Raw genomic sequence first — 27863 nt, 5'->3', positions numbered from 1 at the left:
GAAAACTGGACAGCTACATGTAAAAGAATGAAATTGGAACACTTCCTAACACCATACACAAAAATAAAATGGATTAAAGACCTAAGTGTAAGGCCAGAGAGTATAAAACCCTTAGAGGAAAACATAGGCAGAACACTCTATGGCATAAATCACAGCAAGATCCTTTTTGACCCACCTCCTAGAGAAATGGAAATAAAGACAAAAATAAACACATGGGACCTAATGAAACTTAAAAGCTTTTGCACAGCAAAGGAAACCATAAACAAGATGAAAAGACAACCCTCAGAATGGGAGAAAATATTTGCAAATGAAGCAACTGACAAAGGATTAATCTCCAAAATTTACAAGCAGCTCATGCAGGTCAATATCAAAAAAAGAAACAACCCAATCCAAAAATGGGCAGAAGACCTAAATAGACATTTCTCCAAAGATATACAGATTGCCAAAAAACACATGAAAGAGTGCTCAACATCACTAATAATTAGAGACATGCAAATCAAAACTACAATGAGGTATCACCTCACACCAGTCAGAATGGTCATCATCAAAAAATCTACAAACAGTAAATGCTGGAGAGGGTGTGGAGAAAAGGCAACCCTCTTGCATTGTTGGTGGGAATGTAAATTGATATAGCCACTATGGAGAACAGTATGGAGTTTTTTTAGAAAACTAAAAGTAGAACTACCATATGGGGGCGCGCGTGCGGGTCGGCGCCGCGGCCGCCTTGGGGCCTGGGCCCAGCCACAGCCTCCTCCTCCGCCGCGGGCTCGGAGGGGCCGCGAGATGCAGCCGCCGGGCCCTCCCCCTGCGTATTCCCCCACTAACGGGGACTTCACCTTTGTCTCCTCAGCAGACGCGGAAGATCTCAGTGGTTCAATAGCATCCCCAGATGTCAAGTTAAACCTTGGTGGAGATTTTATCAAAGAGTCTACAGCTACTACATTTCTGAGACAAAGAGGATATGGCTGGCTTTTGGAAGTTGAAGATGATGACCCTGAAGATAACAAGCCACTCTTGGAAGAATTGGATATCGACCTAAAGGATATTTACTACAAAATTCGATGTGTTTTGATGCCAATGCCATCACTTGGTTTTAATAGGCAAGTGGTGAGAGACAATCCTGACTTTTGGGGTCCTCTGGCTGTTGTTCTTTTCTTTTCCATGATATCATTATATGGACAGTTTAGGGTGGTCTCATGGATTATAACCATTTGGATATTTGGTTCATTAACAATTTTCTTACTGGCCAGAGTTCTTGGTGGAGAAGTTGCATATGGCCAAGTTCTTGGAGTTATAGGATATTCATTACTTCCTCTCATTGTAATAGCCCCTGTACTTTTGGTGGTTGGATCATTTGAAGTGGTGTCTACACTTATAAAACTCTTTGGTGTGTTTTGGGCTGCCTACAGTGCTGCTTCATTGTTAGTGGGTGAAGAATTCAAGACCAAAAAGCCTCTCCTGATTTATCCAATCTTTTTATTATACATTTATTTTTTGTCCTTATATACTGGGGTGTGATCTAAGTCATATATGAGTAGAAAAAGACAATGTTACCTTTCTGTGTAGGCTGGGAATTCTTGCTTGAGGGGATTGAAAAAAACGTATTGATGGTAAAATTTTACATGTTCCAGATGTAAAGGCAGTCTAAGGTCTTTTTAAAACAATATTTTTTTTGTATTTAATTAAGCAATTGTAGTTACCTGAATATTTTTGGTCAGAATTCTGATTCTCTTTGATTCATCATATTCCAGTGAATAAAATATAAAAGCATTGTGTTTTTAAGATTGTGTCAATATTCACCTAAAAACTTGTGCCAAAAGCACCAGGAATGGTAATTATATTTCACTTGAAGGGTAAATATGACAGCATCCTGATAATCCAGAAGTGCAATTTTTTTCTTTAAAGGGTTTTCTCCTGCATTGCAGATCCTGTAGATATATATTTATATTTATATATGTATTTATGAAGTAATTCTTATTATTCACAAAACATATTTCTGAATAACCTAAAAATTAAGATATTTTAAATCTGATGCTTAAACTTTATTTAATTTGGCCATTAATCTTTTTATTTATAAATTTAATTTTGCTTTTAAATTATATATAATTTAAAAAATCTCATACATGCTTCAGTCAGTATGTCCTTGTTAAGAATTCTTAATAATAACAATTGAAATTAACAACAGTTGCTGATGTACATTTGGTTTGTTTGGGTGTGCTTTTAAAAACCACTTTTGAATGTCTAAACATTTGATTTAAAGTTTCTGTTTATCTTTCTGACCAAAAAAGCAAGAGGTATGATGGATATGGCATTCATTAAAATTGTCAATATGCAGAAAAACAGTAATATTTTAGCACCAGTAAATATTTTTAAGTGGTACTCCGAAGTCATAAAAGTTGCTGGAAAGAGACCATTAGAGTCTTGTGGTCCTGAACAATGTTATATGAAGTAGAAGAAAATAAAATGCTTCCCAGCTGTGTGTTTTGTTTTTATAACACCTTGTCCTGTATTACTTGATATTTGAACAAGTATCAGGTACTCTTTAACAAGAATACAATAATATTTGCAAAGGGAAGTATTAAGAAATTTTAACTAGAGGAAATTTTTTGGCAAATAATTTCATAGACGGTAGATGTACGTTTAATTAATCTTAGTTTGTACAGTAGATAAAATAATTTATATCGATAAAATAGCAAATGCCTAATAACCATTAGCATATTATTATATTATCCTTTCTGGTCTCAGCTGGAAGAGTTAACTGGTGTCTTCAATATAATAACGTGGCCACCTCTTGGTATGTATTCCTTTAGCAAGCTGATCTGTCAGGAAATATCCAGCAACTCTGAAGTAAGCCTACAAATTAGCAAAATATCAAGCCCATCTCTCTTCCTTTCCCCCTCTCCCCTCCCCCACCTGAAAAAGAAAAAAAAAGCTTATTTTAAGCTGCAGGAAAAGTATGGAGCTACCTTTGGGCCAGAATTATGTGGAAAAATTACATAATGCTGATTATTTAAACAAGTTTAGGAAAACAGATTAGAAGCAACAGAAGGATAGAACCTGTAGAACCTAAAATAATATGGAATAGTGAGCTACAGCTACAGAAGCAGCAACTGTAAAATGAACATTTGTCATACTTCAGGAGTTTATGAGATCAGTACTTTGTTATAGTAGATTATTATATTTGATGGTCATAGTGTTGACCCTGAAATCTTCCTCAGAAAGCTTAGGGGTCCATACCAGGCAGTAGAATTTTACTAAGCAATAAGTCAAGGCATTTTAGGACCAACTCCATCAAAAAGATGGTTTAAAAATTTGTTAAGCTATCATTTCTTTAAGATGTGAATAAAAAGTTCACTTATATGAATCACGTTTATTCCTGATGATGTAAGAAAAAATGAGATATTTGTGTTCTAAAAAAGTATTTAAAAATAACAGCATTTAATCTTGGGACCTGTCCAATTTAGGATATATATAAATACAATTTATAATGTTTCAAGCTCAGCCAATGTCTTCATGTGCTAATGAGCAAAGCAGTTAAAACAGATTGTTAGTTTGAAAACATGACTTGTAAATGTGTGCAAGATACAGTACTGCTACAGCTGATAATGGTAAGCTGACTACAATGTCCTCTCCTTGAATTTATATATAATAATATTTTATGTCATATTGATTTTAAATCATGATTTCCAACCTAATTATTAGTTCATTAGTATTTTTAAAACAGTTACCCAGATAGCCTCTTCTAGGTGTCTGTGTGTGCATATACATGTTTTAAGTGTTTTCAGTTGTAGTAATCCTGATGAATGTTAATCCTCAAAAAAAAAAGAAAAAAATTATGAGACATTTACTTCTGTTTTAAATTGATTATAAAATAACTAAAATTTTGAATATAAATCAAAGTATATATAATTTTCTTTGTATTAAAATACAGTTTAGGAGATTTGTAAAGTTTTATGAACCGTTACTAAACCTGCTAATTTCTAAGGTCTATAAGATAGTTTTATATATATCTATTTCCAAAAATTCCCCCAATATTAATATATTAATATTCTAAATTAGTGAAAATTTGCATTGACTTAAAATGTGAGGTAGATATTTTTGTTTAAATATTGTTTAAAATTTAGTTCATTTAAAAAATTCTGATGTAATAAAACATTGAATAAAATAATGCTTCTACAAACAAATAAAAACAATATTTTTCATATTCAATAAAAAAAAAAAAAAAAAAAAAAGAACTACCATATGACCCAGTAATCACACTACTAGGCATATACCCTGAGAAAACCATAATTCAAAAAGAGTCATGTACCACAATGTTCATTGCAGCTCTATTTACAATAGCCAGGACATGGAAGCAACCATGTGTCCATCGACAGGTGAATGGATAAAGAAGATGTGGCACATATATCCAATAGAATATTACTCAGCCATAAAAAGAAAGGAAATTGAATTATTTGTAGTGAGGTGGATGGACCTAGAGACTGTCATACAGAGTGAAGTAAGTCAGAAAGAGTAAAACAAATTCTGTATGCTAACATATACATATGGGATCTTAAAAGAAAAAAAATGGTTCTGATGAACCTAGGGGCAGGATAGGAATAAAGATGCAGATATAGAGAATGGACTTGAGGACCCGGGGAGGGGGAAGGGTAAGCTGGCATGAAGTGAGAGAGTGGCATGGACCTATATACACTACCAAATGTAAAATGGATAGCTAGTGGGAAGCAGCCACACAGCACAGGGAGATCAGCTCGGTGCTTTGTGACCACCTCGAGGGGTGGGATAGGCAGGGTGGGAGGTAGAAGCAAGTGGGAGGAGATATGGGGATATATGTATATGTATAGCTGATTCACTTTGTTATAAAGCAGAAATTCACACACAATTGTAAAGCAATTATACTCCAATAAAGATGTTAAAAAAAAAAGAAAAAAGAAAAAAAAATCAGTATATGTGACCCAAACTGGAAAATAAAGTGAATAATAAAAAAACTATAACACAGTACACTAGTGTGTGTAGATAATCTAATCCATTCACGTGTTCCAAATTTGGGACTAATTCAGACAGGATCCTTAAAAACCATTATTAGACATTGATGGGAGAGTTACCCTCCATGGCCAACTTTAAATTTATTCACCAGCCACCAATCAACTCCCAGAAGTCTCTAATTTCTAAGTGAATGGAGGCATATCTTAATTATTCCCACCACACACACAAAAAAAGATAATTATGTGACGTGATAGAGGTGCTAACTATAGCTAGGATGGCGATCATGTTATAATATATAAGTCTATTAAAACAATACATTGTACACCTTAAATTTACATGTTACATGCAAAGTATGTTTCAATAAAATTAATTTATTAAAAATAGTTAATACAACAGAGAATGTTGCAACAACAGCTTGCAGAAGAATTCAGAAAGAGTCATGTACCACAGTGTTCACTGCAGCTCTATTTACAATAGCCAGGACATGGAAGCAACCTAAATGCCCATCGATAAATGAATGGATAAAGAAGATGTTGTACATATATACAATGGAATATTACTCAGCCATAAAAAGGAACAAAATTGGGTCATTTGTAGAGACGTGGATGGATCTGGAGGCTGTCATACAGAGTGAAGTAAGTCAGAAAGAGAAAAACAAATATCACATATTAACGCATATATGTGGAACCTAGAAAAATGGTACAGATGAACCTGTTGGCAGGGCAGAAGTTGAGACACAGATGTAGAGAACAAACGTATGGACACCAAGGGGGGAAAGCGGTGGGGGGGTGGGGATGGTGGTGTGATGAATTGGGCGATTGGGATTGACATGTATACACTGATGTGTATAAAATTGATGACGAATAAGAACCTGCTGTATAAAAAAATAAAAGTCAAAAATTGAAAAAAAAAAAGAATACAGAAGACCCTGATGACAGTTTTACTCCTGTTACTTTAATCTTAGAACTCAAATTTAATTAGAAGGTAACTATTCTCTTCTAAACTATTCTAGGACCAAGGGATTCTATTATAATCTGCATTATTTCCACTGTTACCATACAACCTTGACATAAACACATGCAACTCTCTTGCCCACCACTGAGATCTAATAATATATTGTTCTTCAGTGGCAGGATGTGTGTAAAGTACAATTTAGTAAGTATAAAGTCAGATACCAAGAGTTTCTGCTGCTATCTGGCCATCACGTAGCTTGGAAATGATGATATTTGCCAGGGTCATTTCCTTTTTCTGCAACAGGCATCTTTGTTAAATTAGCAAAGTGTACAACAATTTTGTATTGTCCACTTTGCTTATCTCAAAACTCAACAATAAATCCCTTTACTGTGTAAAATGGTTTAAACTGATACTCAAAAGCTGTCTTAGGAGTCTTCTTGTCTACCTGTGCTCTTGTTTACTCTAAAACTTTTTGGCTCAAATTGCTTTCTTAGGCAATTATATTTGGCATATGACCAAAAGCGAATGTTTTTTAGTGAGGCTGATGCCAGATAAGTTTTTATTATATTTAGGAAAAAATGTAACTGGAAATAAAAGTAAGTCATTCAAAATAAATGAGAGGTTTAGAAATCCCTATAATTCTTTAATGGTAGTATTTGGACTCACCATCCAAGCCAGTTTTAATCCAACCAAGATACTGGGAAGCAGAGCACACAGATTTGCCCATCAAAGCAATGAGGGTGCTGGAGCCCAGGGCTTCTTGATCCTGCTTGCAAGGTTCTCCTGGGTAATAGCCACGGGCATAAAGAACTCATCCAACAACCCAGGCAAAGCCCAAGCCAGAAACTATATGCAGGTGGTAAACACCTCCAACAGCTAAAAAAATAAGAAGGGAGGATACACTTCCAACTAGATTACTAGTTTATTATGAAAGGATATAACTCAGGAATGTCTGGATGGAAGAAATGCACAGGGTTAGGTATGTGTAAGGGGTGTGGAGCTTCCATGCCCTCTCAGGGCACAGCACTCCCCCAGCACCTGCACATGTTCACCAACCCAGAAGCTCCAAAAATGGATTTCTTCTCTTTTTCCAAACTTCATAAACCTTCTCAGCTCCCCCAGTTGTCTAGAGCAATCACTGTGATCTTCACACAAGCCATTTATCACTGTTCTCTCAAAATTCGCTAAATATGGACAAACCCATAGAAACGAGATGAAGTAAGATAAACAAGTCCACCTCTCTGCCAAAAATTTCTTAAAATAATTAGGCATGCCCTTGAAGAATTTGTAATATTATCAAGTGAGGAAAAGGGAAAGGTCAGTACAAAATGGGCTGAGAAATTTTCATAATTTCCAAATTTGGAGATGCTTTTCAAAGAAAGAAAAATACGTAAAAGGGTTATTTGTCATTATGGAAAAAAATGGAAAAAAGAATAAGAAGGACTTCATGTAATGTGGACCCAGAAGTACAAGAAGCCAGCACATTTCATCAACTACTTCATTATTTTACTATGATAAGCAAGTTTGAATACAAAGTAATGAGATTGAGGTAGCAAGTTACATATGACAGCCATTCTGATTTCCTTGTGGTCACCAAATAGAGCTAATGTTGCTATAAATTATGAAAATGAATTAATTATTCAAGGAGTATCTAGAAAGCATCTACTTGAGAGAGCTCATAGCTTATTGAGGAAGATGGAAACAGACATATATATATATAATAAAATGTATTCAATGTATTAACAGATCTATACTGATACTTAAGCCGGTGGTATATCCCAAAGAGAGCAAGGTAGAACTTTAAGAAAACACTGAAAATAGTATTTTACTAGAGGGAAAAAATATGCAGTGAAAGCTTGTCCTCTAAAAAGGATTGAAATGTAATACAGCATTAGCTTGCAGTGGTGTTTTTCTCATTTCATTTTATAAGTAAAATATTAAAGGTTAACTGAAGCTGATCTGTGACCTCTCACTTTATAATACTATGAAGAGAAAAAAACCATTGTTTAAAACGTATTTCTTAGAATAACGAAAGCCAAAGAGACAAATATATTGGGTTGGATTCCTATTTTTGCTTTTTTAGTGTAAAATTCCCTTTATTATTATTAGTATGTATGCATTTCTTCAGGCTGTATGTTTAGAGACTTGGAAATCATGTCAACTATGATGAAGAAAGAATCTTCTAAACTAACAAATTCTTCTGTACACCGTGCTTTATTTCAGGTTTCAATGTGTTTTGCTATAAGGACACATATGTAACTATTGAAAATATTAAAATAGCCTTTAAAGTAAGAAAACAATTCATATAATTCAAGCAATCATTCAAAATAACCTTGTCTTTGTGCAGAGATGTCATGTAAGCTTCAGAATACTCTTTTCTTCACCACATTATCAGATTAACCTGGATCTGCCTCAGTTACACACTTCCTTCACTGAAACTTGAACTCCTGGGAGATTTATGAACTCCTAGGAGATTATCAAGATTCTCTACCTTGCAGGGAGTTGTAGGAAACAATGCATTTTGCGGTCACAATATGCTTTATGAAAAGTAATATTATCTCAGATCACTTTGCAGACTATGAATATGTTCTTTGTTCCTTTTAAGTATCTTATATCAAATGAGATTCCTCTTTCTCAACTCCCGTAACTTTTATGCACAATGTTCCTGACATCTGGAGAAAATTTCTGGATATCAAATTCAGATAGCCTGTCCATCAACTGGTCAAAACTGCCACCTACTGGTCAGTTTTCAAATCTATTTTTCAGTTCACCCAAGCATTGCCTTACCATGATAAGATCCCTTGCTTCAAAACAGTAAAGATCAATTATAATACCAGACTTACAACAAAGCTCATCCTGTCTAGGGTGATCCAAAAATACCAAATTGCACAAACCTGCCAATAAAGTCATCCCTTTTCCCAGCGTCTTTGTCCCATGCAGTGATATCAATGATTCCGCCTCTTTCTTCATAGAGATGAAAATCAAATTGTTCTCTCCACTGAGGATTCAAAGTTTTTGGCATAATCTGGAAAACCAAAAAGTCATTACCATCTCCTCAATATCAGTCTTAAAAAATTTGAGACATAAATCAAAGTTTATGTACTATCTAGAAAAGCATGTGAGCTTCTAGAAATGATGGAAATAAGTCATTAGATCTCAGCATCTTGACTACATTTTGTATAAGAGAGCCCAAAAGAATGTGTCCTGAAAACCAACAGGCACCCTCTCATTATTTTGAGTAACAGATAACAGATATGAACTACATAGAAAAGGCAAAGAGTCTGTAAGTGAAATAGCTCACTCAGATACTAGCATTTATTTTACATAACCAGTTAATACACAGATATAACTCAGTCTGTCATCTTATAATAAAGGAAGATGAGGATTCCCAGAGTTTTTTCCCCTCACTTCCCACACACATAAGAATTGCAAGCTGAATAATGAAGAAAACGGACAATGAAGTTCTGTGGGAGAAAGAGGAAAAAAAAGTAATTTGGGGGTGGTCAGGCAAACTTTTACCTTAAAATTATAGCACTGATGTATCATCCCAATTTTATACATGGAGAAACTGAGACCTGAGGTTTAAGTGACCCACCTACAGTCACTAGGATTTAGTAGCTAGACTCTAACTCAAGTCTTTTATTAGAGCTTCAGATCTCTTTCCCCAAAACACTATGCCAAAAATGTTTGTGAATTAATATGAATATGTGTGTGTATAATCTCCAGGTCACATAAAGATATCTTATCTGACGTGCAATTTTGTAACTTCAAGTATTCAGACAAGACACCTGGTAGAATCAATGAATCAAGTGACTCATACTGATGTGTTTTAAAATTCCATTCACCATTGAGTTAGACCACATTCATATTTGTTTCCCTACTCTTTCTTTTTAGCAGGAGGGCATGTAGCGGCCTTTTCTCTTTTTAACGTATGAGAGACAGATCTTCAGATGTAAAGACTTTGAAAGCAATGAAGTATGTTATGTGCAAAGGTAACGCAAATGAATCACAATTTTTGAAGTTCATAATCTGAAATTAATCAGCAATAGATCATGGAAAGAAAGAGCAAAGAGAGACACATGTCCATAGCTGGGTTTCATATTTCATACCTAAAGAGCAGAACTATAAAAATAAGTAATGTTTTAAGCCTACCAGAACATGGAAATAATGTTAATTGATAAAAGACAAGATAGAAGTGGTCACAGGTACCTATTTTTGGGATCAGTAGTTTCTTTAAAATGTTATTATTAAACCCATGGCAGAAAAAAAAAGACGGCACTGGATGGATGGTATGACAACTCAAATGTCTCATAATTGGGTTCAGATGAACTCCCTCAGTATTTTGGGGAGTGGTCCGTCTTACTTATCTGGCCAAAAAAGAACTTAAGCTTTCAGTTTTCTTTTTTAGGACTGTCTTCCTTATATGATTTCCTATAGGTCAGAAGTGATGCCTTCCCCTTCGATGTGGGCACTTAAGAAGGTAACCAATCAGCCTGCTAAGAAATCACCTCTGATATTTCTAATACAAGATGGGTGTAATCAGTTGACCCAAGCTGTCAATGAATACCAGCTATAGAAGCTGACCATTAAAGAGGCTGTATGTGGATGCAACACAGATAAATGTAACTATCACTATATAACCATGACTACTATGACCTTTACTAATTATTATTATTTCTGCTAATAATATGATAGTGATATGAATATTTAATATAATATGTTATTACTAATAATACAAGTGTTATTACATAATATACTTACTACTGCTGCTACTCTTCCTCTTCCCTCCGCTACTACTGTTTATTGAGTATTTATTATGGGCAAAGCAATATTCTAAGCCCTTTACACGCATGACATATAGTATTCAATCTTCTCAATAACTTTTTAGGTAGGCATTATTTTAATTCTCATGCTCACAGATGGGGAAATGGGGGTATGGAGAGGCAAAGTAACTTGTGCCATGGCACACTGCTGTAGTGGCAGCAGGACCTTGGCCCTCTGTTTTCTAAATAAATTTTTAAAAGCTTGCAATCTGCATTGGTGCATCTCAGTTTGAAAAAATGGTTCAGAGTAATGCACAAAGATTTTTCATACGTGTCAAATAGTGCTCTTTGTAGTACTTGCACTAGTACTAGATGCAGTAATAATAGTAGCCAACATTTTCTGAGCACTTTATGTGCCAGGTATTGACTTAGGTTTGCTCCGGGTTTTTTTTTTTTTTTTTTTTTTTTTTAAAGAGATAGTTCCTAGTATTATTCCGTGTGATAGGTGAAGAAACTGAGACATAGAGAAATAGTTTACCAAAGGTCACACAGTACATAAAGTAAGAAATGCAATACAATTGTTAGTACTGTTGCCTGACATGATGTTGAAAAGTAGTTCTGTAAAGCATTAAAAAAGTGTCTAGTGTTTTCATGTCTCAGAGCATGGCTGTTAACCAACCACTGCCTTCCAAGCACTGATGGGAACACACAAGAGATAGGTCACCTTGCTCTTGTACTTCTGATGCCCAAGCCGGAACTTCACATAGGGGTCACTCAACCCATTTGAATCCATCGCCTTGAGGTCTCGCCCCTCAATCAATGTGATGCTGACTATTCCTCTCCAAAGATGTGGTTTTCTGTGTACGTCTGACAGACGTAAACTTTGGGTCTGAAACTTGTGGCAAAGGAAAACAGAATTAGATTACTGTGTTTTAAACCAAAATACCACATTTGGCATTACCCTTTCCTCTGTTATAGTTTTTCAAAAATAAAAAATAGGCAGTTTCAATTTTTTAAAATAATTAATAGATTATTAGTCATTTATTATATAATTATTGATAAATATTAAATTATTATCTCATAAATTTAAGGTTGTTGTGTAAAAGAGGTGTGTGCTCAAAATAAAGTCTACTTTTACAACTCTTAAAATTACATTTTAAGAATATCACAGAGTATTTGCATATGTGTCAAATATGCCTGTCTAAATATGTATAAATAAATATAAATGCAAAAGGCCTCATCCACACTGTGATATGTAATTTTTAATTAGTAACAGTTTTTCTGCTACTTCAAAGTTTTTATTATGAAAAATCATAATAAACACATCTAGCATTTGTCAGTAACAGTTTTTGAAAATCTTTTTTCGTGTTACAAGTGGATTTTACAGTCGGTTTTTAGTCCTAAGATTAGTTTTAAGTTCTATTCAGACAATTAAAAAACTTCTTTATTGCCAAAATAAGAGATAACTGAGTTTCAGCTCTCTAAAAAACTACTTAAGGTACCACAGAACAGAGAAAAGTCAATATGCCCTCCCGAGATAGCCTGCTTATGCCTGAAACTTGCATCACAAATTTAAACAATTACATAAGTGATTTATATTGGCAGGTATGTTTCTGGATTTAGTTCTCTAGTATTTGAACATTTTCTTTAATAACTTTTAATTGTTCAATTCTAAGTCACAGTACTCAAGTCAGTGAACAAACTCAGAATTTTTAAAAATCAGCAAGTCTAAAAATGCCATATAATCTCTTGAACTAAATAGCATATAAAACAAGCCAGAGAAAGTAGCTAAAATATTAAAGATCTTTTCAATCTGGATTCAGAACCAAGGAGTATTATAAAAATTGCTGTTTTTTTTTTTATGTTGTCAAGCACGTTTTCTTCACTTATAGTGATTTCATGAAGAAATTCAATGTTTCTCTCAACCTCAGAGTACTCCACTTCTAAATTATGGATTAGCTCTACTTTTGGTCTAATTCTTTCCACACTAAAGTGATAGTCTATTTTGTATAACTCCCCGTCCCACTTTGGATTCTTACTTTTTCCCCATACCATAATAATGGCATAGCCATTTTTTATCTATCAAAAGTCATGCGTTTCAGGATGCTTATTAGGAAAATGAAAACTATATTCTTCAAAAGATAATACTTTTATTATTATTATTATTTTTTTTTTTTTTTTTTTTTTTGCGGTACGCGGGCCTCTCACTGCTGTGGCCTCTCCCGTTGTGGAGCACAGGCTCCGGACGCACAGGCTCAGTGGCCATGGCTCACGGGCCCAGCCGCTCTGCGGCATGTGGGATCTTCCCGGACCGGGGCACGAACCCGTGTCCCCTGCATCGGCAGGCGGACTCTCAACCACTGCGCCACCAGGGAAGCCCGATAATACTTTTAATATTTGAACATGTCCATGGAAATCTTTCTAAATCACATTGCATATTTCCCTGCCTTGGTGATCAGCAAATTTTAAACACCACTTCTTGGTAGCTCTGCCTTATTAATATCAATGCAGGACTTTGCCTACACATCCCTCACCTCTGTGAGCCCAAGAGCAGTGTCACCTGTGTTCTGAAGAGAAGCCAAGGTTACATGGAGCACCTGTAACTTCCACAGGACTCCATACCCCACTTCAGTGAAGTCCCTCTGCTCCCATCTGTTTTATATCAGTACATTGGGTTTCCACATTGATTGTGTTTGAACCAAGGATTTCTCAGATTAAAATAATTGTTTAGAATTCATTGCACCAAATAATTTTCAAGTTTTTTTTTTTTGGTTCTAAGATTTCATACTACTTATTTTATATAATGCAGCAATCGATTTCAGTGCCTGTCTATCTATCTGACTACTGCTGCTCTTGAGACTACAACAGCAGACTCTAGAGAATCAGGTTGTCAACTATGCATCTGAAACTTTTGTTAAGGGGTATGAGTGGCAAAGAAGGAAAACAAATTTTTGGCAAGTAAGAAGAAATAATTATCTTAGCGAAGACTAAGGAGTTAAAAACTACCCATTTATATAGAGCTTTCGACTTTGAAAGTGCCTATATATACATTACATAATTTGGTTTCCACTAAAACCCTATGAAGTAGGAAGGCAAGTCCTGCTATTTCTATTTTACTGATGAGGAATTTGAGGCTCCAAGTGGCTGGGCTAATAAATGATGGATATGGGACCAGAACTCAGTATTTCTGACCTTTATTCCTGAGCTTCTTCCAATATTGGTCTTTAGGGCAGAGACTCTCCCAGAGGTTTTAAAGTAGTCATGATTTAAGTACAATGTTGCTAAAAGGTACTCTTCAGTTAGGTGAGTTGCTTATATTTGAAATGACATTCGGTCTACATTTTCCTATGTGGCTAATACATGACATCACCTTCTACTTCTCTGTCATATGAGCACATGTATTCAAACTTACAACATTCCAGCTTGCAGATGGATGTACTTAATGACATTTCCTACACATTCTAGCAGCACATGTCATACACTGCACTCATCAAATAACAGTTGGGTACAATGTAGGTTACACAGCAACTTCGGTTAGCAATGCCGAGTTAGGTTCTTGAATGGTACCAGGTCTGAAACCCTTACTTGCTCTCTCCTCCTCCCGTTTTTCACAGGAGAACAAGAATTTTACTTTTAAGATGAGAAGGAATGCTTTCCATGGGATCCTTCATGCTTTCACAGAAACAGAATGAACTTAATGGAGGCTTTACCTAGTGCCACTAGTTGTTACCAAATGCTTTTCTATAACCTGGAGGAACATTCCCAAAACGACTGGGGAAGCTAAGGGGTGGGGAGTGGAGGAGGGGAGAATATTTCTTAACAAAAACAGGGCTAGTGATTGTTGAAATTAAGGTGACCTGTATAAAAGGCTAAAAGGAAAACAAAGGTTGGGTTTTAAAAACATACTAACCAAATATCATTTTTTAAAGTGATTTTTTTTCAATTTATTTTTGTTAAAATGGTACTCTTTTAAAAAGAGACTTCTTAATTCAGCTGTGATTTGACCAGCTACATAGTCATGAAACAGATAAATATTTAGTCTGAGTGTGAAAAATAGGAACTTGAAATAAAATTATAAGGTAAAGGGGGAAGATATAAAACTTAGGCTACCAGCAGGAGAAAAGACAAGGGCTTAGCATAAACGTCTACTTGCATCTTTCTAGCAATTTCTGACTATGTGACTTGGGCACATTGCTCCCTCTCTGGGCCTCAGTTTTCTTATCTACGGTTTCCAGACAGTACACCAGGCCCCCATGTACTAAAAGCACTGCTCTGTGTGAGGGGGGTCATCGGGGGGGGGTTGTTGGGGTCTGAATGGAAAAAAAGTATATTCCACAAACAAAGAAGATTTAATCCACTTAAGATAGCTAATACTAAACTTAGTTTTTAAATCAAGTTTTGGGGAACTCATTGGGGAACAAGTAGAATTCCACAACTAAAACAAACAAACTTTGAAAAGCACTAGCGTTAATGCTCCCCAACATAGCTTCTGAGTAACTTGCTGTTCTGGTTAAAGTTTCCTTCCTCTGTATAGCAAAGCTCTCCAAGTATGGTCCACAGAGCAGTGGCATCAGTGTCACCCAGGAACTTGTTAGAAATTCAGATTCTTTAGCCCCATCCCAGACCAACGGAATCATCAGCTCTGGATGCCGGGCCCACTGCTCTGGTTTAACCAGCCCTCCCGGGACGGGGTTCTGATACGCACTCAAGTGTGGGACCACCACCCCCCGCCCCTGCTTTAAAAGTTCTAAGGTACATGCACACTGGTCTTCTCCTATGTTCTAATAACTAGTATTAATTACTATAATTGTAGACATCATCCACTCTCTGGGATGGATACTATATATGCTAATTAAAGTCCTTCTTTAGTTCTGCTTCCTAATTTACTGATGATGAAAGCACATTGGTCTGGGTATTTGGAACATTTAAAGAGAGAAATAGGAGGCCACTGAAAAATTATGTGGTTTGTTTAATTTTTTATTTCCTTTGTTAATGATTTTTCTAATAGGATGTATTTAAATAATTAACTGAATAATTGATAATCGGTCAACCAAAAATTACTTATTGAGCACCTAAAGGGCAAGGAGTGTTAAATACATCCAAGAAATCCCTCAATAAAATTAACATATTACAGCTGGTACTTAGTCATCTAAGGTAATGTTTTCAACTATGTCCTGGTTGAAATAGGAGGGAAAGAAAAAAGAAGGGAAGAATAAAAAGGAAAAGCAACCCAGCTTCGAAGCAAAGAGCCAACTCCATAAAAGGAAGAAGTACTCTTTGAACTTTGAAAGCAGTAATTCCCCAGTTTTAATGGGCAATTTGTTGAAATCGCCAAGCCTGATCCTCCAGGATATGATTCAGTTCTTGTGGGCAGAGCTGCACGTGTTTCTCCAACATGTGCCCCATGTGGTTCTCATGCACACTGAAGTTTGAGATCCACTCTCATAAGGAATATTCATCCAAGTTCAGATTTAGTGAAGAATATCAAGACACCAGGTAATAATATAAACTTCAAAGTCTCAGGTAATTAGTCAAAGACGTGTATCTTTAGTAAGATTTTAGAATTAGTGAGCTGGCATTTTAAACAGAATATTAGTTTATGTACATTATTCCTTGAAAACAAATTCAAGACTTCAATCCCTTTTCATATACATAAAAGACGTTAGGATACCGAATGGTTTTCAGAAGAGTAAGTCAGCCATGAGAGTTCACAGCTCATGTAAGCTCAGAAAACATAAACAAACTGGTTGAACTTACTTGTGCATTTTGGTAATGAGCATTCTGAAGCTCTGCTCTGCAGAAGCCCAGGACAGGAGAAGCAGTCCTGCCGCATGTCTGGATGGAAATGAATGATCAGAGCCGCATGGGAAATCTTTGGGCAACTATCAACACCTCATGTCAATCAGAGTTTGGCATCACTCTTTAAAAAATATTATTTGAAAAAAATATGTATTTGCTTCTCAAGTCACCGTAAGAAAATGTCTCCTAGCACAATGAAGACAAATGCCAATGCCACGATAGTTTCCAGCCCCTTCTTTAGTAACATAATGCTGCAGTAGTCAAGAAAATAAAGTACAGAGATTATATGGTGATGGATCCGGTTTGAGTGGTTTCAGGGTTTTATTAGTAGGTGTAGCAGAGAAAAGAAACAGAGCAAGAGAAATCATGGAAAGAATCACTTTCCCAAGTCTGTTGCTCCAAAATTTTTGGAGACTGTTTCCAAAGTCAAAAAAGTGATAAGGCTCCAGAAGAATAAATGTTGCATGGACAGGCAATAACTATAAGCATGTTAACTGCATCTCACATGTGAATCTTTTGTAACTTTTAAAGAGATATTTCTAAAGTAACAGAGAAATTTTACCCCACACAATACTTATCTTTGTTGCCTTTGCTACTAAAAAAATAACCCTAAGTTCCCTTCACTACTAAGACCAAGAGCAGCAAGAGATGGATAAAAAAAATACAGATGAACAGGAAACAATGGAAGGAAGTTATCATGGTGGAGTTAAAGTCTGTATTAAATGACTTCTAGAGCAGCTAGACAAAGTTTCCAAACAACAGAATTATGATGACAGTCATCAGCTTTACTAATATCAACAAGGAGGACTGAATTAGGCCAGTCTGAAAGATGGGTTAGATCGCACAAAGAAGTAAACATGTATTGAGCAGCTATTATGTGCTGGAGTTTTCAGAATCCAGTGTTTTTCGGGACAAGTGTTTTTAAGGTACAGAAACTGAGGCACAGAGAAGATAAATACCCTACTTAACACCAAATGGCTGGAGATTGGCAAGTCTGAGATTTGAATCTGGGATTGCTGATAACTAACTGACGATTTTCCCCACTACATCTCAATTTGTGGACAGAGCCTACGAAGTTCACCCCCCAAAATACATATAATTTGTACAGGATTTGTTGAAATACTCTGACTTATGTTTAGATGAAATATATCCCTAGGTATAGATTACTAAGAAAGGCTAATCAAGGGCTTAAAGGAAGAAAAAGGTTTTGAGTAGTAGTAACTCTAGCATATATTGTTAAGCAAAACATATGAGAGTTAACTGTACTCTATAACAAACTGTAGTCTCATTAAAAAGGTAGTGAAGCTGTAGAATCTTTCATACAAATTAAGAACACTTCTATGTTCCAGTTCTCATTAATAAAGTTTACTAATTGCATTCCTTAAAACCTGGATCACTAATGATAAATTCCTATTATTCTAGATCCTGATTAAAACAGAGAACAAAACCAAAAAAGTCTGTTTAGACTTAAGGGTGGCTAAAGGAACACTCAGTCATACCAATCTTCTCCCTGTTGTGCGCAAATAAATAATCCTTGGCTTTTGTTATCTTGGATTTTTTTTTAAACCCGTGTACAACCTAATCCTTCTAAATGAGACCTAGACACTATGAAACTGGAGTGAAAGACATTGCTTGTGTCTTTACAATGGCTGTGTGTGGAGGCAGCCCTTTCCTCTATCTTCAGCACAGAGGTGCACATGCTTTTATTTAATCAAATGATCCACAGAGACTACAAAGAAGAGATAATGACAGCCTGGAATGACTGTTTTGTGCTGCAAAGCTTGGAGCGTGGAGCAATTATTAGCTCAATCCCAGGCACAGGCATGTTCTATCTTTCCCTTTTCCTGCTGAGTTTATTCCAGTGAATTGCACCTGGATGATAAGTAGATTTGTTCTACAGTCCATCCATCCGCTCAAAGCAGGATTGCCTTTACAGAAAACCCTCCCAGTGCTTTGTCCAGCCTAGTTTGAAGTGTCTCATCTAATAATAAAGCTTCGATCCCTTTTTTTCTTAGAAGATGATTCACTGGCGCTATAATCCTTAGAGAAATTCTCCAGGTTTTTATCTGTAAACCTTCTTTCCTATTTCTACTGCTTCTTGATACAATTTATGTTGTCAGGAAGGTATTTATGTTTACTTCAGATGTTCTAACTACCCTCTCTAAACTTAACTGTGGCCAAACAAATGCTCTTAAGCTTTTACTGTATTTGCTCAAAATATATACTAATAGAAAAGCACCATATAACTTGTAACCTTGTTGGTTTGCTGAAGTAATCTATAGGTTTCTACCAATAGTATGGTAAAGAAATAATGAGTCCCGTGTTTGACTTACAGAGACATTTTTCGAGACTTTAAATTAAAAGTTAATTTTTTTTTTCCTGAGGGTCTTACTTTCACACCTATTGATAGAAATAATACCTGAACTTTTCTTGGGTGTATGTCATATACAGTTGAGTTGTTCAGAATGTAAGCACTTCCACAAAGGATCATATTCTTGTTTTACAAAGGCAATATCTCTTCTCCTTGGTCTGCAGGGTCTTCCTTTAACCATACTTCTGTTTGATCCTACCATAAGGTAGTGATCTCACATAACTCTGGATTGTTCTGTATTCTGTGCACTCCTTTTCACCCATTTCATATTACGATCCATTCTCCATTTTTTTTTATAATAGTGTTTATTTTTACTTGTTGACAGTTTGCTTTATTTATTTATTTATTTATTTATTTATTTTTGGCTGTGTTGGGTCTTCGTTTCTGTGCGAGGGCTTTCTCTAGTTGTGGAGAGCGGGGGCCACTCTTCATCGCGGTGCGCGGGCCTCTCACTATCGCGGCCTCTCTTGTTGCGGAGCACAGGCTCCAGACGCGCAAGCTCAGTAATTTTGGCTCACGGGCCCAGTTGCTCCGCGGCATGTGGGATCTTCCCAGACCGGGGCACGAACCCGTGTCCCCTGCATCGGCAGGCAGACTCTCAACCACTGCGCCACCAGGGAAGCCCCTCCATTTTTTTGTATGAGGTATCTTGGCATAGCCCAGCCTTCTCCATTTAAACAATATTAAAATCTCTCTTTAATTCACTACAATGCTCTCATAAAATGGATTGTTCAATTAGCTCTCAGTCATCAGAATCTAAATGTCTTTCAATGGAGATAACTGAGAAGAAACTTAAATGTACTAAATATTTGAAAGAACTGCACTGAATTGCCATCCTTTAATGGGAAGTTAAAAGTCTTTAATGAAATTCTGACTTAGAGTAATCCAATTGGCTTCACATATTTTTATTACTCTCAAGAGAAACATGATAATTGCCATAACCACTGCTTAATGTTTCATGTCCTAAGATACCATGTTTTGATAAATTATAAATGGCATGCTTTTGGAAAAATTAGAATATCCCTTTATCACTTTTCTTTCCATTATTCTGCTCTCAAGAAAAGTAAGATACAGCAAGTAGCACTGACATTCGTTGAGCAAGTTCTCACCAGGTTTAGTTTCACTCAGTGTAACTCAGGTACTGTCTGCTGGACACATGTATTAGTCCTTATAAATAAGCTGTTAAATTTTTCTTTCAAATCACATTCTGTTTAATTCAGGAAGCACACATACTCTCTTCATGTAAGATTTTATCTGAGCTGTTATGTTTTCTGCATATCTGAAAATTTTATGGGAAACCTCTTTTCATATACATCTCCTCTAAAAGTTCATCAGAATACAAACATTGCTGGGGCAAAGGTCAATGAGGCTGGTTGTCAGAGTGACCTTTGAATGTGAATATGAAAGATCACACTGATCTAAAGCAGACTTGGTCACTGATTTTCTGATTTTGTAAAATGGAACCTAAAATACAGCAACATCACAGCCCTGAAACATATCTACTCATTGGTGGCTTAAGGAGCTGCGGAGGAGAGGGTCACATAACGCAATAAGAATTTGAAAGGCTGTCAATGAAGACTAACTAAGGGGCAGCTCTACTTATATATTGCATCTCTATTCATCAACCCCAAAAGGAACTCGAGTGCTTTAAGTCTTCACCAAAACATTTATTTCTATGACATTCAGAAAGAGAAATACTGGCCCTGATCATACCATTTAGGTACTCCAGGGCAATGGCATCACTGCTCTGGGCCTTAGTTTCCTCATTGGTAAAATAAATGACCCCGAAAGGTTCTGCTTTTATGACTCCATTCGTTTGTCACTCAATATATGCTCAGAAGAAAGACAATAGATCACTGTACTTCAGACACAAAAAAAGCTATCTTTTAAATGTGCATATTTGATATTCTAAAATAAGACAATTTAAGAGATTGAGAAAGGTTAATAAAGACTATTTAAGGATGGATACAACCAAATGGGAAGTACTGATAAGTGGAAGACTAATTTGGAAGTAGAAAGTGAAAAGAAGCTGCTGAAAAAAAATCATTTGAAAGGAAAACCCTTGAAAAGTAGTGTTTATGGAGTTGGTCCTGGTGGCAAGTCTTCAAAATGATCATGCTGCATATTTGCTGCATGCAGAACAAACACAACACAGAACACCCCTGAATTCTGCTTTGTTGGCATATGAGCTCACAGTAATTGTGGGTCTTAAGAAAACAGAGGGGGGCTTCCCTGGTGGCGCAGTGGTTAAGAGTCCGCCTGCCGATGCAGGGGAAACGGGTTCGTGCCCCGGTCTGGGAAGATCCCACATGCCGCGGAGCGGCTGGGCCCGTGAGCCATGGCCACTGGGCCTGTGCGTCTGGAGCCTGTGCTCCGCAACGGGAGAGGCCACAATAGTGGGAGGCCCACATACCGCAAAAAAAAAAAAAAAAAAAAAAAAAAAGAAAGAAAACAGAGAAAAAAATTTTCCCAAAAGCCATTTTCCATTTAAAGTAATGGGACAATTCTAAAGCAGTCACTCTGTGTGTTCATGGATAATGCATGAACATATAAGAGGAAATATTATTATTTTACCAACGATACAGAATAACATCAGTGAAGGCAGCCATCAGTAGACTGAAAGGAAATAAAGAGGCTATAATAATTAAAATGAGCTCACACAAATACAAGACTGCAAAAAAAAAAATGTGTGTGTGGAGGAGGCAGAAGGTAAAGAGATGTGGGTTTACTTGCTCACTGGTCAAGTCGATGCATGACTTAATCTAGTACCTGCCAGTCTGCTTATGAGACACTGCAACAAATCTTAAAATTCTAAAAGGAGAAATGTAGTTTTCAGTCATGAGCAGTTTAAGAGCCAAGAAAAGAAAATGGCAAAGTTCTATGAGTGTAGCATTTTCATTGCAGTATCTATTGCTAGGTAATCATGTGCCAAGTGTGAACATTCAAAGAAAGAGGGAAACTTTTGAAGGCAAAGCAGTGAGTGCATTAGTAAAAATGCATAAATCATTAGCAAAAAGGCATAAATCACGCCTTGCACAATGCAGAATTAAAGCAGAGGAAAAGGATGACAGAACTCATTATGTTTAAGTCATGAAAGCGTAAATAACATTAAATTGCAATGGCATTGAAAACAAGTTCTCTGTGGAATTTTCTTTCTTTTTTTTTTTTTTATTCAAAGCAAAAGCAGAGTTGCTGTTTTCTAATTCATAGGATTTTTTTTCCAAAGAAAAAACACTAACTAGTATGTATATAGTACAAGATCACCGTAATAGAAGTACATTTTTCCCAGATAGATGGAACAGATTTTACAAGAAGGGAAAAAGAACCTTTATGGACCCTCTAGACAGTGCCATCATATTCCTGAAAGATCTGTGGGCCTCTAATTGTTAAGAATCTGGGATAAATTTGGGCCCACAAGGAACTGACTTCAAAGCAATATGTTAAATATATGAAGTTCTCAGTTTTTACAAATGAAGAATGAGTCACCTAAATGACTTAGAATAAGAGTTAATAAAGAAAGACAAATGAATACATCTCTCTGAGAACCTATTTTAAAAAGGGAATTTCTTAATTCACATTTAACTCTCAAAATAACTATTCAGAACCAAAAGTCCAGAACATTAATATAAAGGATTTAGACATTACCCTCCAAAAGAAAGACTTCACAGAGGAATAAGATCCAACCACTTCGTTTTCTGAGAGTTCCCAAAAATAAACAAATATTTAGCTAAATTTTGAGGTGTCTTGAGAATACTTGATTGGCTCAGCAAAATTAAGACAAGTAAAAACCCTAAAATTATATATGCTAAAGACACTCTGGATGTTTATAAACTGTAAGTTTTTTCTTCTTTTGAATAAATTTCTTTATCTTAATTAAAGTTTGTCTTATTCATATCTGATACAATGGTAGTAAAGTTTAGAGAGGATTATTTCTGTAATTTTAAAAGAATATACTTACCTCTTTATTAGTTGTTGATTAATATATCTGAGTCTAACATTTTATTTTAAAAAGTAGAACTGTTTAAACATATTTTAAAATTCTGAAATAAACCAGATAATATCCATTCCTTTTAACAAAAAAATTTAATACCACAGACCTTCAGAGCATTTTTAAAGAATGATAACAGAAATCTTATTTATAAACATATACCTAGTCAAATTTGGCTTAATTCCTTACTAAAAACTTCCTAGTTTTATGATATAACATTTAATATATAAGATATAAATTACTTAGTTAACTGAAGCTCCCCCAAAATAATTTTTAAAATACTAAGAAAAGGTGGCTATTTAGTTGGAAACAAAGCAGTGGATTCATATTGGACATTTTATTACTTAATCCTCAGACTTTTATAAAGTGAAACCAATTTGCCTTTAGGAAATCAAAAGCACATTTACTCAGTTTTAAAGAGAACATTTAAATTACATGCATCCTTTAAACTTCCATGTTTTGCATTCTGTCTCTGGGTGTCAATTATGGTAATATTACGGGAAACTGATGACAGTTATGAGAAAGCATCAGCCTTTGACACTGTGATGTAGAGGAAGCCGTTTTGTAATTTATTTGATTATTCCATGATTTTGTGTTAGCAACTAAGATGGTAGTGGTCCAGCACCACGCATGATACCTAATTATGCATAGTAGGTGCTCAATAAATATTTGATTGACTGTTAGTCACATGGAATTTCATTTGCTTAAGGATATATATTTCTTTCAAAGTGATCCTTCCAAAAATCATATCAGAAAATAATAATGAACTAAACTACTTTAGGGTGTGCAGCAATTTGAGTAATTTAAGTTTAGCTAGAATTATATCAGAGATCATCTATGCAATCTACCTGTGCTTTTTACATGAAATCTATTTCTTAATGAAACTAATTACATTTTCCTAAGTTACTTGTATACGGTTTGGTCAGGTAGCATATTAATGTCAGGGTCATCGGGAAAAAGTCTTGAGTTTAAGACACGGTTTTACCATCACTACAGAGTTATAATTCATTTACCCTTACAGGTATGGTTCTCATCTGCCACACTTAGCACACTGTTGTATCAGTTTCTGAAAAGAAAATTCTAAAAGAATACACTTACATTTGGACGTGAGGGCACAAACCTTAGATGGAATGACTGCAGTTTTTTTGATGCTATGCCACTGTTTAACTCAAAGAAACCTTATTTTAGCTTTTGGAAAAGATGCAGCTTTTCCTATTCTACTGCCAATTCTCTTCTTACCTTGATTCCCAGTTCTCTTTTAATTAAGCAGCATGCTTAGCAAAATGTGGATAAATTTTAAAGTATCATATGAAAGAAATTATTTCTCGAAGCTCCTTACACAAATAATTTCCCCAGAGTCAATAAAAAGTTACTTAGCTAACACTGAGTTTTTTCTCAATGTTTCTCAACAACAACTAAGACAACCATTTAGCATTTAAAAATATTGTTACTTCGTTTAAAGTTTAGGTGGTCTAAGGTGATCTAATACTGAAATTGCACCAACTCCGTACTCTCCATTCTTCCTCAGATGAACACCGAGGGCAATGATCTAATTATGTGATTAGTATGCAAAGAGCAAAATGAGATTGATGAATTGGCGGCGGGGAGGGGAGGTTTTAATTATCAAGATTTAGAACTTACATTTCTCTGTTAAAATTTGAGAAATAAAAATACCAGTCACATTTGGATCCACTGAAGTCCCCAGGCTGTGCTTTTCATGCCATGTTTAACTACTTCTGTCATTATTAACTAAAATTTATATTTCATTTTACAACCCACATTGTCATGTAAATTTAGGTCTTTATTTGAAATGAAACAAGTTAATTTTCCTGTGGACCCTTTTGCCATTTATAGCTCTGATAAATATAAAATTCACAGCAAACTAGCCAAGGCCTTCTTTTCCCTAGAGTTTCTAATAATAACAAAAACAGAAAACAATAATAATGAAACACCTGGAATTACGATAATGAGTTCTAAACAAAAGTGGTGATTTTAATATGGAGGGCAAGAAAAGCAGAATAAACTCTTCAAGAATCCCAGGGAAGACTTGTCCTAAATTATAATTATAGATATTTAGTTACACTTCAGTCTCCATCAAGACAAGAGGTTGGTAAGTGAGGGAAAGTGCCATTTTAAAAGTGCTAAAATTATAAAGTAACAACAAATGGAAACAGAACAAAAGCCAGAGGTATCAAGTTGATGAAGGAAAATAAGTGAAGTTATTCTGAATGGTGAATTGTTGAACTACTTCTGCTGAGGTTTTGAATTTATTAAGTAGCAAGATCCATTGGTAATATTGTTTTTAAATCTATTTTTTGCCTCGAAAAAAACAACACAGACTAAGAAAATTTCTCCTCAAAGATCAAAAAACCTTCTGTCAATCTAAGAGTTAATGAGATTTTAAATTAAAAAATCTAGAACATGTATTCTTTTTCTCAGAGAAATAAAACTAAAGGACAGTTCATTTTTTCCCGTAACAAATGAATATGATGCTATTTTCACCCTTCTATATAAAATAAATCGTAGAAATCTTCAATGTCTTTGCCATCAGACAAACAAGGATAGCCACTGAATTTTATTGAAAGTGGTATCTTTTGTTAGCCTTAATACGTACAGGCCTTTAAACCCATTGCGTGTTATTTTATTTTAATTTATTTTAATTTAATTTAATTTATTTTAATTCAGCAATTCTATGACACTCAAGACATTCACAATAGATTGGAAATTGTGAAGCCTGAGATTCCAATGTCAAAGTCAAGCCAGGTAGCAGTATTATTACACAGCATGTTTTTATAGGTGCATAATTTCCTTTTATGAATACCTCTTTGGGCATTTAAGAGGTAAAAAATGAATAAATTCATAAGTAAATAATTTTCATAGACTTTCCTGGTCAGACTGCAATCTAGTTATCAAAGCTGTGGCTCTCAGATGCCTCCCTCAAGTTGACTAAGCCTATCGATGTGTCATTGAAAACAGCGATGTGAAGTAAGTAGAAATGCACACCGAAACACAATTTTCTGGTTCCTCAAATAGATGTTCATATCATTTATACTCATTAAACATAAATATAATCCCCCTGCAACTCCCACTGTTCTTTTAAATATTGTTGAAGGGAGAGAGACAAGGTCAGGTCCCCAGAGGACCCATCTGAAGGCTGGCCTTGCTTTGTCTTTTATTGTTTTTAGAAATTTTACCTTAAGTGTTTCATATGTGTGTGTATGTTTGTAGATATGTATATATAAATACATGCATGTGTGTGTATATATATCTGTCAACCAGGGCTTGTCAACCAGTCTTTACAAAATTATGATTTAATTTCATTGTAAACATTTAGGGGGCTTTAAAACCAATAAATCTCCTCCCGGTCACACTCAATTTAACATATATATATACACATACATATGTGTATATATATGTATATCTAACATATATACATATATGTGTTAAATATATCTGATATATATTATATGTATATACATATATACCTTTGAATTAAAAGGCCATGTAATCTGTGAACGAACCCTTAGCTCCATCATCCTGGAGTCAAGTTATATTAGTTCCCTTCCCTTTGATCAGCCCAGAAAGGGTCTTGGGAAACCATCAGCTGACTTGGTAGCACACATTAGTAATGTGAAGGCCAGTCTATGACCCCAAATTAAACATCTTAGAGCTAGCACGCAGGCATTATGGAATCCATCTTCTGCTTGAGATTACATTTTGTCCTTTCACTTTGTGCCAACTCATCCAGATTCTCTCCCCAAAGGACCCACAACATTTTAAAAATTCAACATGAGTGGTCAAATAAATGTAATGCCATTGTTACAGAAATCCCTGTAGTTATGAATTACAATACATAAAAATGTATGATATCTTATACCTATGGGAAAACCCTGTCAAAACAGCAGGAAAAAAAATCATCTCAATATAAAATTTAATTATGGCTCCACGTATTTTGAGGGGATAATCAAATATTTACTGACATTATGCTATCTCTATTTTAAATAAACTTACTACAAATTTTAGGAGTGTAATTAATTGAGATAAAAATACAGCCCTTTAGAATGCAAATGCTCATGCTATTAGCTCTTTGTTTATTGCAGCATCGTGGACTCTTAGAAGCCTTAATTATGACGTTGACTTTATAGCATTTCCAAATAACAGAAATTTGGGAGGATAAAATTAATAGGAAGAATTTTTTAAAGAATTTTATTTTCCTTCAAAAACATGTAAGCAACTAATTTTTTCAAATACATAGGCATAATCATTTGAAATGAGACATCAAAGAAAAGCCATTTTGGTCATTCACAGTTGAGAAGGTAAATGACCAATAAAGTTTTCATTTTTTGCAATTTTTTAAAGATCATCATCTATGTATTATCAGGATATGAGGTCTTTGTAGAAAGGACATGATAATTGTTAAATAATGACTTTTTTCCCCACTATGTCTGACTGTGTGAGACACTTAAAAATGTGTTAATCTGTTTCTCTACCGTTTCTTAAATTAAAGCACTTAGAGGTTTTCACTGATGCATTTTTAATGTGTCATCCAAGGTGTCAGGTTTAACTATGCCCTGCAGACTTACAGTGTTGAGAGTGTTCTCTAGTTTAAATTAACAATATCCTTGCCAAAAGTCTTATTATAAATTGCCTCATTCAACCAGTGAATAAAGTGTTTTATAGTTCATTAAAATTATGCTAAGTGATTAAAATAAAATCTTTATAAAAAAGATATATTACTAAAAAAATAAGCCATCAAGTAACAGAAGATATGCTAATGAGATGTCATCACACAGTCATATTATATTATTCGAAGGATGAACTCTCTTTAAAACAATTTTCACCTGTTATTGTTGAGAATAGAAAATGCAATGTGTATGTCTTTATTTAGCACAATGGTTACTTCTCATAGAATTAAAGTGATTTATTGAAAGCACATAAGTTTATTATCATACCCACTGATAAACTCATTCTTCTATGTTAAAACACACACAATGTAGTATAA

The 27863-nt window shown here is 35.1% G+C and overlaps 2 protein-coding genes across 19 annotated transcripts in view; one reads left to right on the top strand and one right to left on the bottom strand.

The window, feature by feature from the left end:
- Window positions 1-27863, bottom strand: part of MCTP1 (multiple C2 and transmembrane domain containing 1) — a gene marked incomplete at its 3' end in the record, with an annotated part of 541466 nt that overhangs the window by 213159 nt on the left and 300444 nt on the right. For 12 of the 18 annotated variants that reach the window (XM_082620968.1, XM_082620978.1, XM_082620981.1 and 9 more), the window contains 2 exons: window positions 11428-11598; window positions 8835-8965 (listed from right to left, as the gene is read on the bottom strand). In XM_082620968.1, the coding sequence (XP_082477094.1) occupies window positions 8835-8965; window positions 11428-11598 (302 nt within the window). Of the gene's footprint in view, window positions 1-8834; window positions 8966-11427; window positions 11599-16460; window positions 16539-22518; window positions 22579-27863 lie in introns of all 18 variants that reach the window. The other 6 variants (XM_082620971.1, XM_082620973.1, XM_082620975.1 and 3 more) reach the window with 2 other exon arrangements.
- LOC309804531 (protein YIPF4) lies at window positions 686-4236 on the top strand. Its single transcript, XM_082621918.1, has one exon. It carries the CDS (start codon window positions 784-786, stop codon window positions 1516-1518), a length of 735 nt encoding a protein of 244 aa, XP_082478044.1. The 5' UTR covers window positions 686-783; the 3' UTR covers window positions 1519-4236.

Source organism: Mesoplodon mirus, assembly GCF_964341445.2.
Source record: "Mesoplodon mirus genome assembly, chromosome: 5".
Classification (NCBI taxonomy): domain Eukaryota; kingdom Metazoa; phylum Chordata; class Mammalia; order Artiodactyla; family Ziphiidae; genus Mesoplodon; species Mesoplodon mirus.
The sequence above is the reverse complement of the archived record's forward strand: the minus strand, read 5'-3'. Positions and strand labels throughout refer to the sequence as shown.

Bases quoted from the DNA above. Each gene is read 5' to 3' on its own strand.
- LOC309804531 (XM_082621918.1), top strand. From the start codon at position 784: ATGCAGCCGCCGGGCCCTCCCCCTGCGTATTCCCCCACTAACGGGGAC.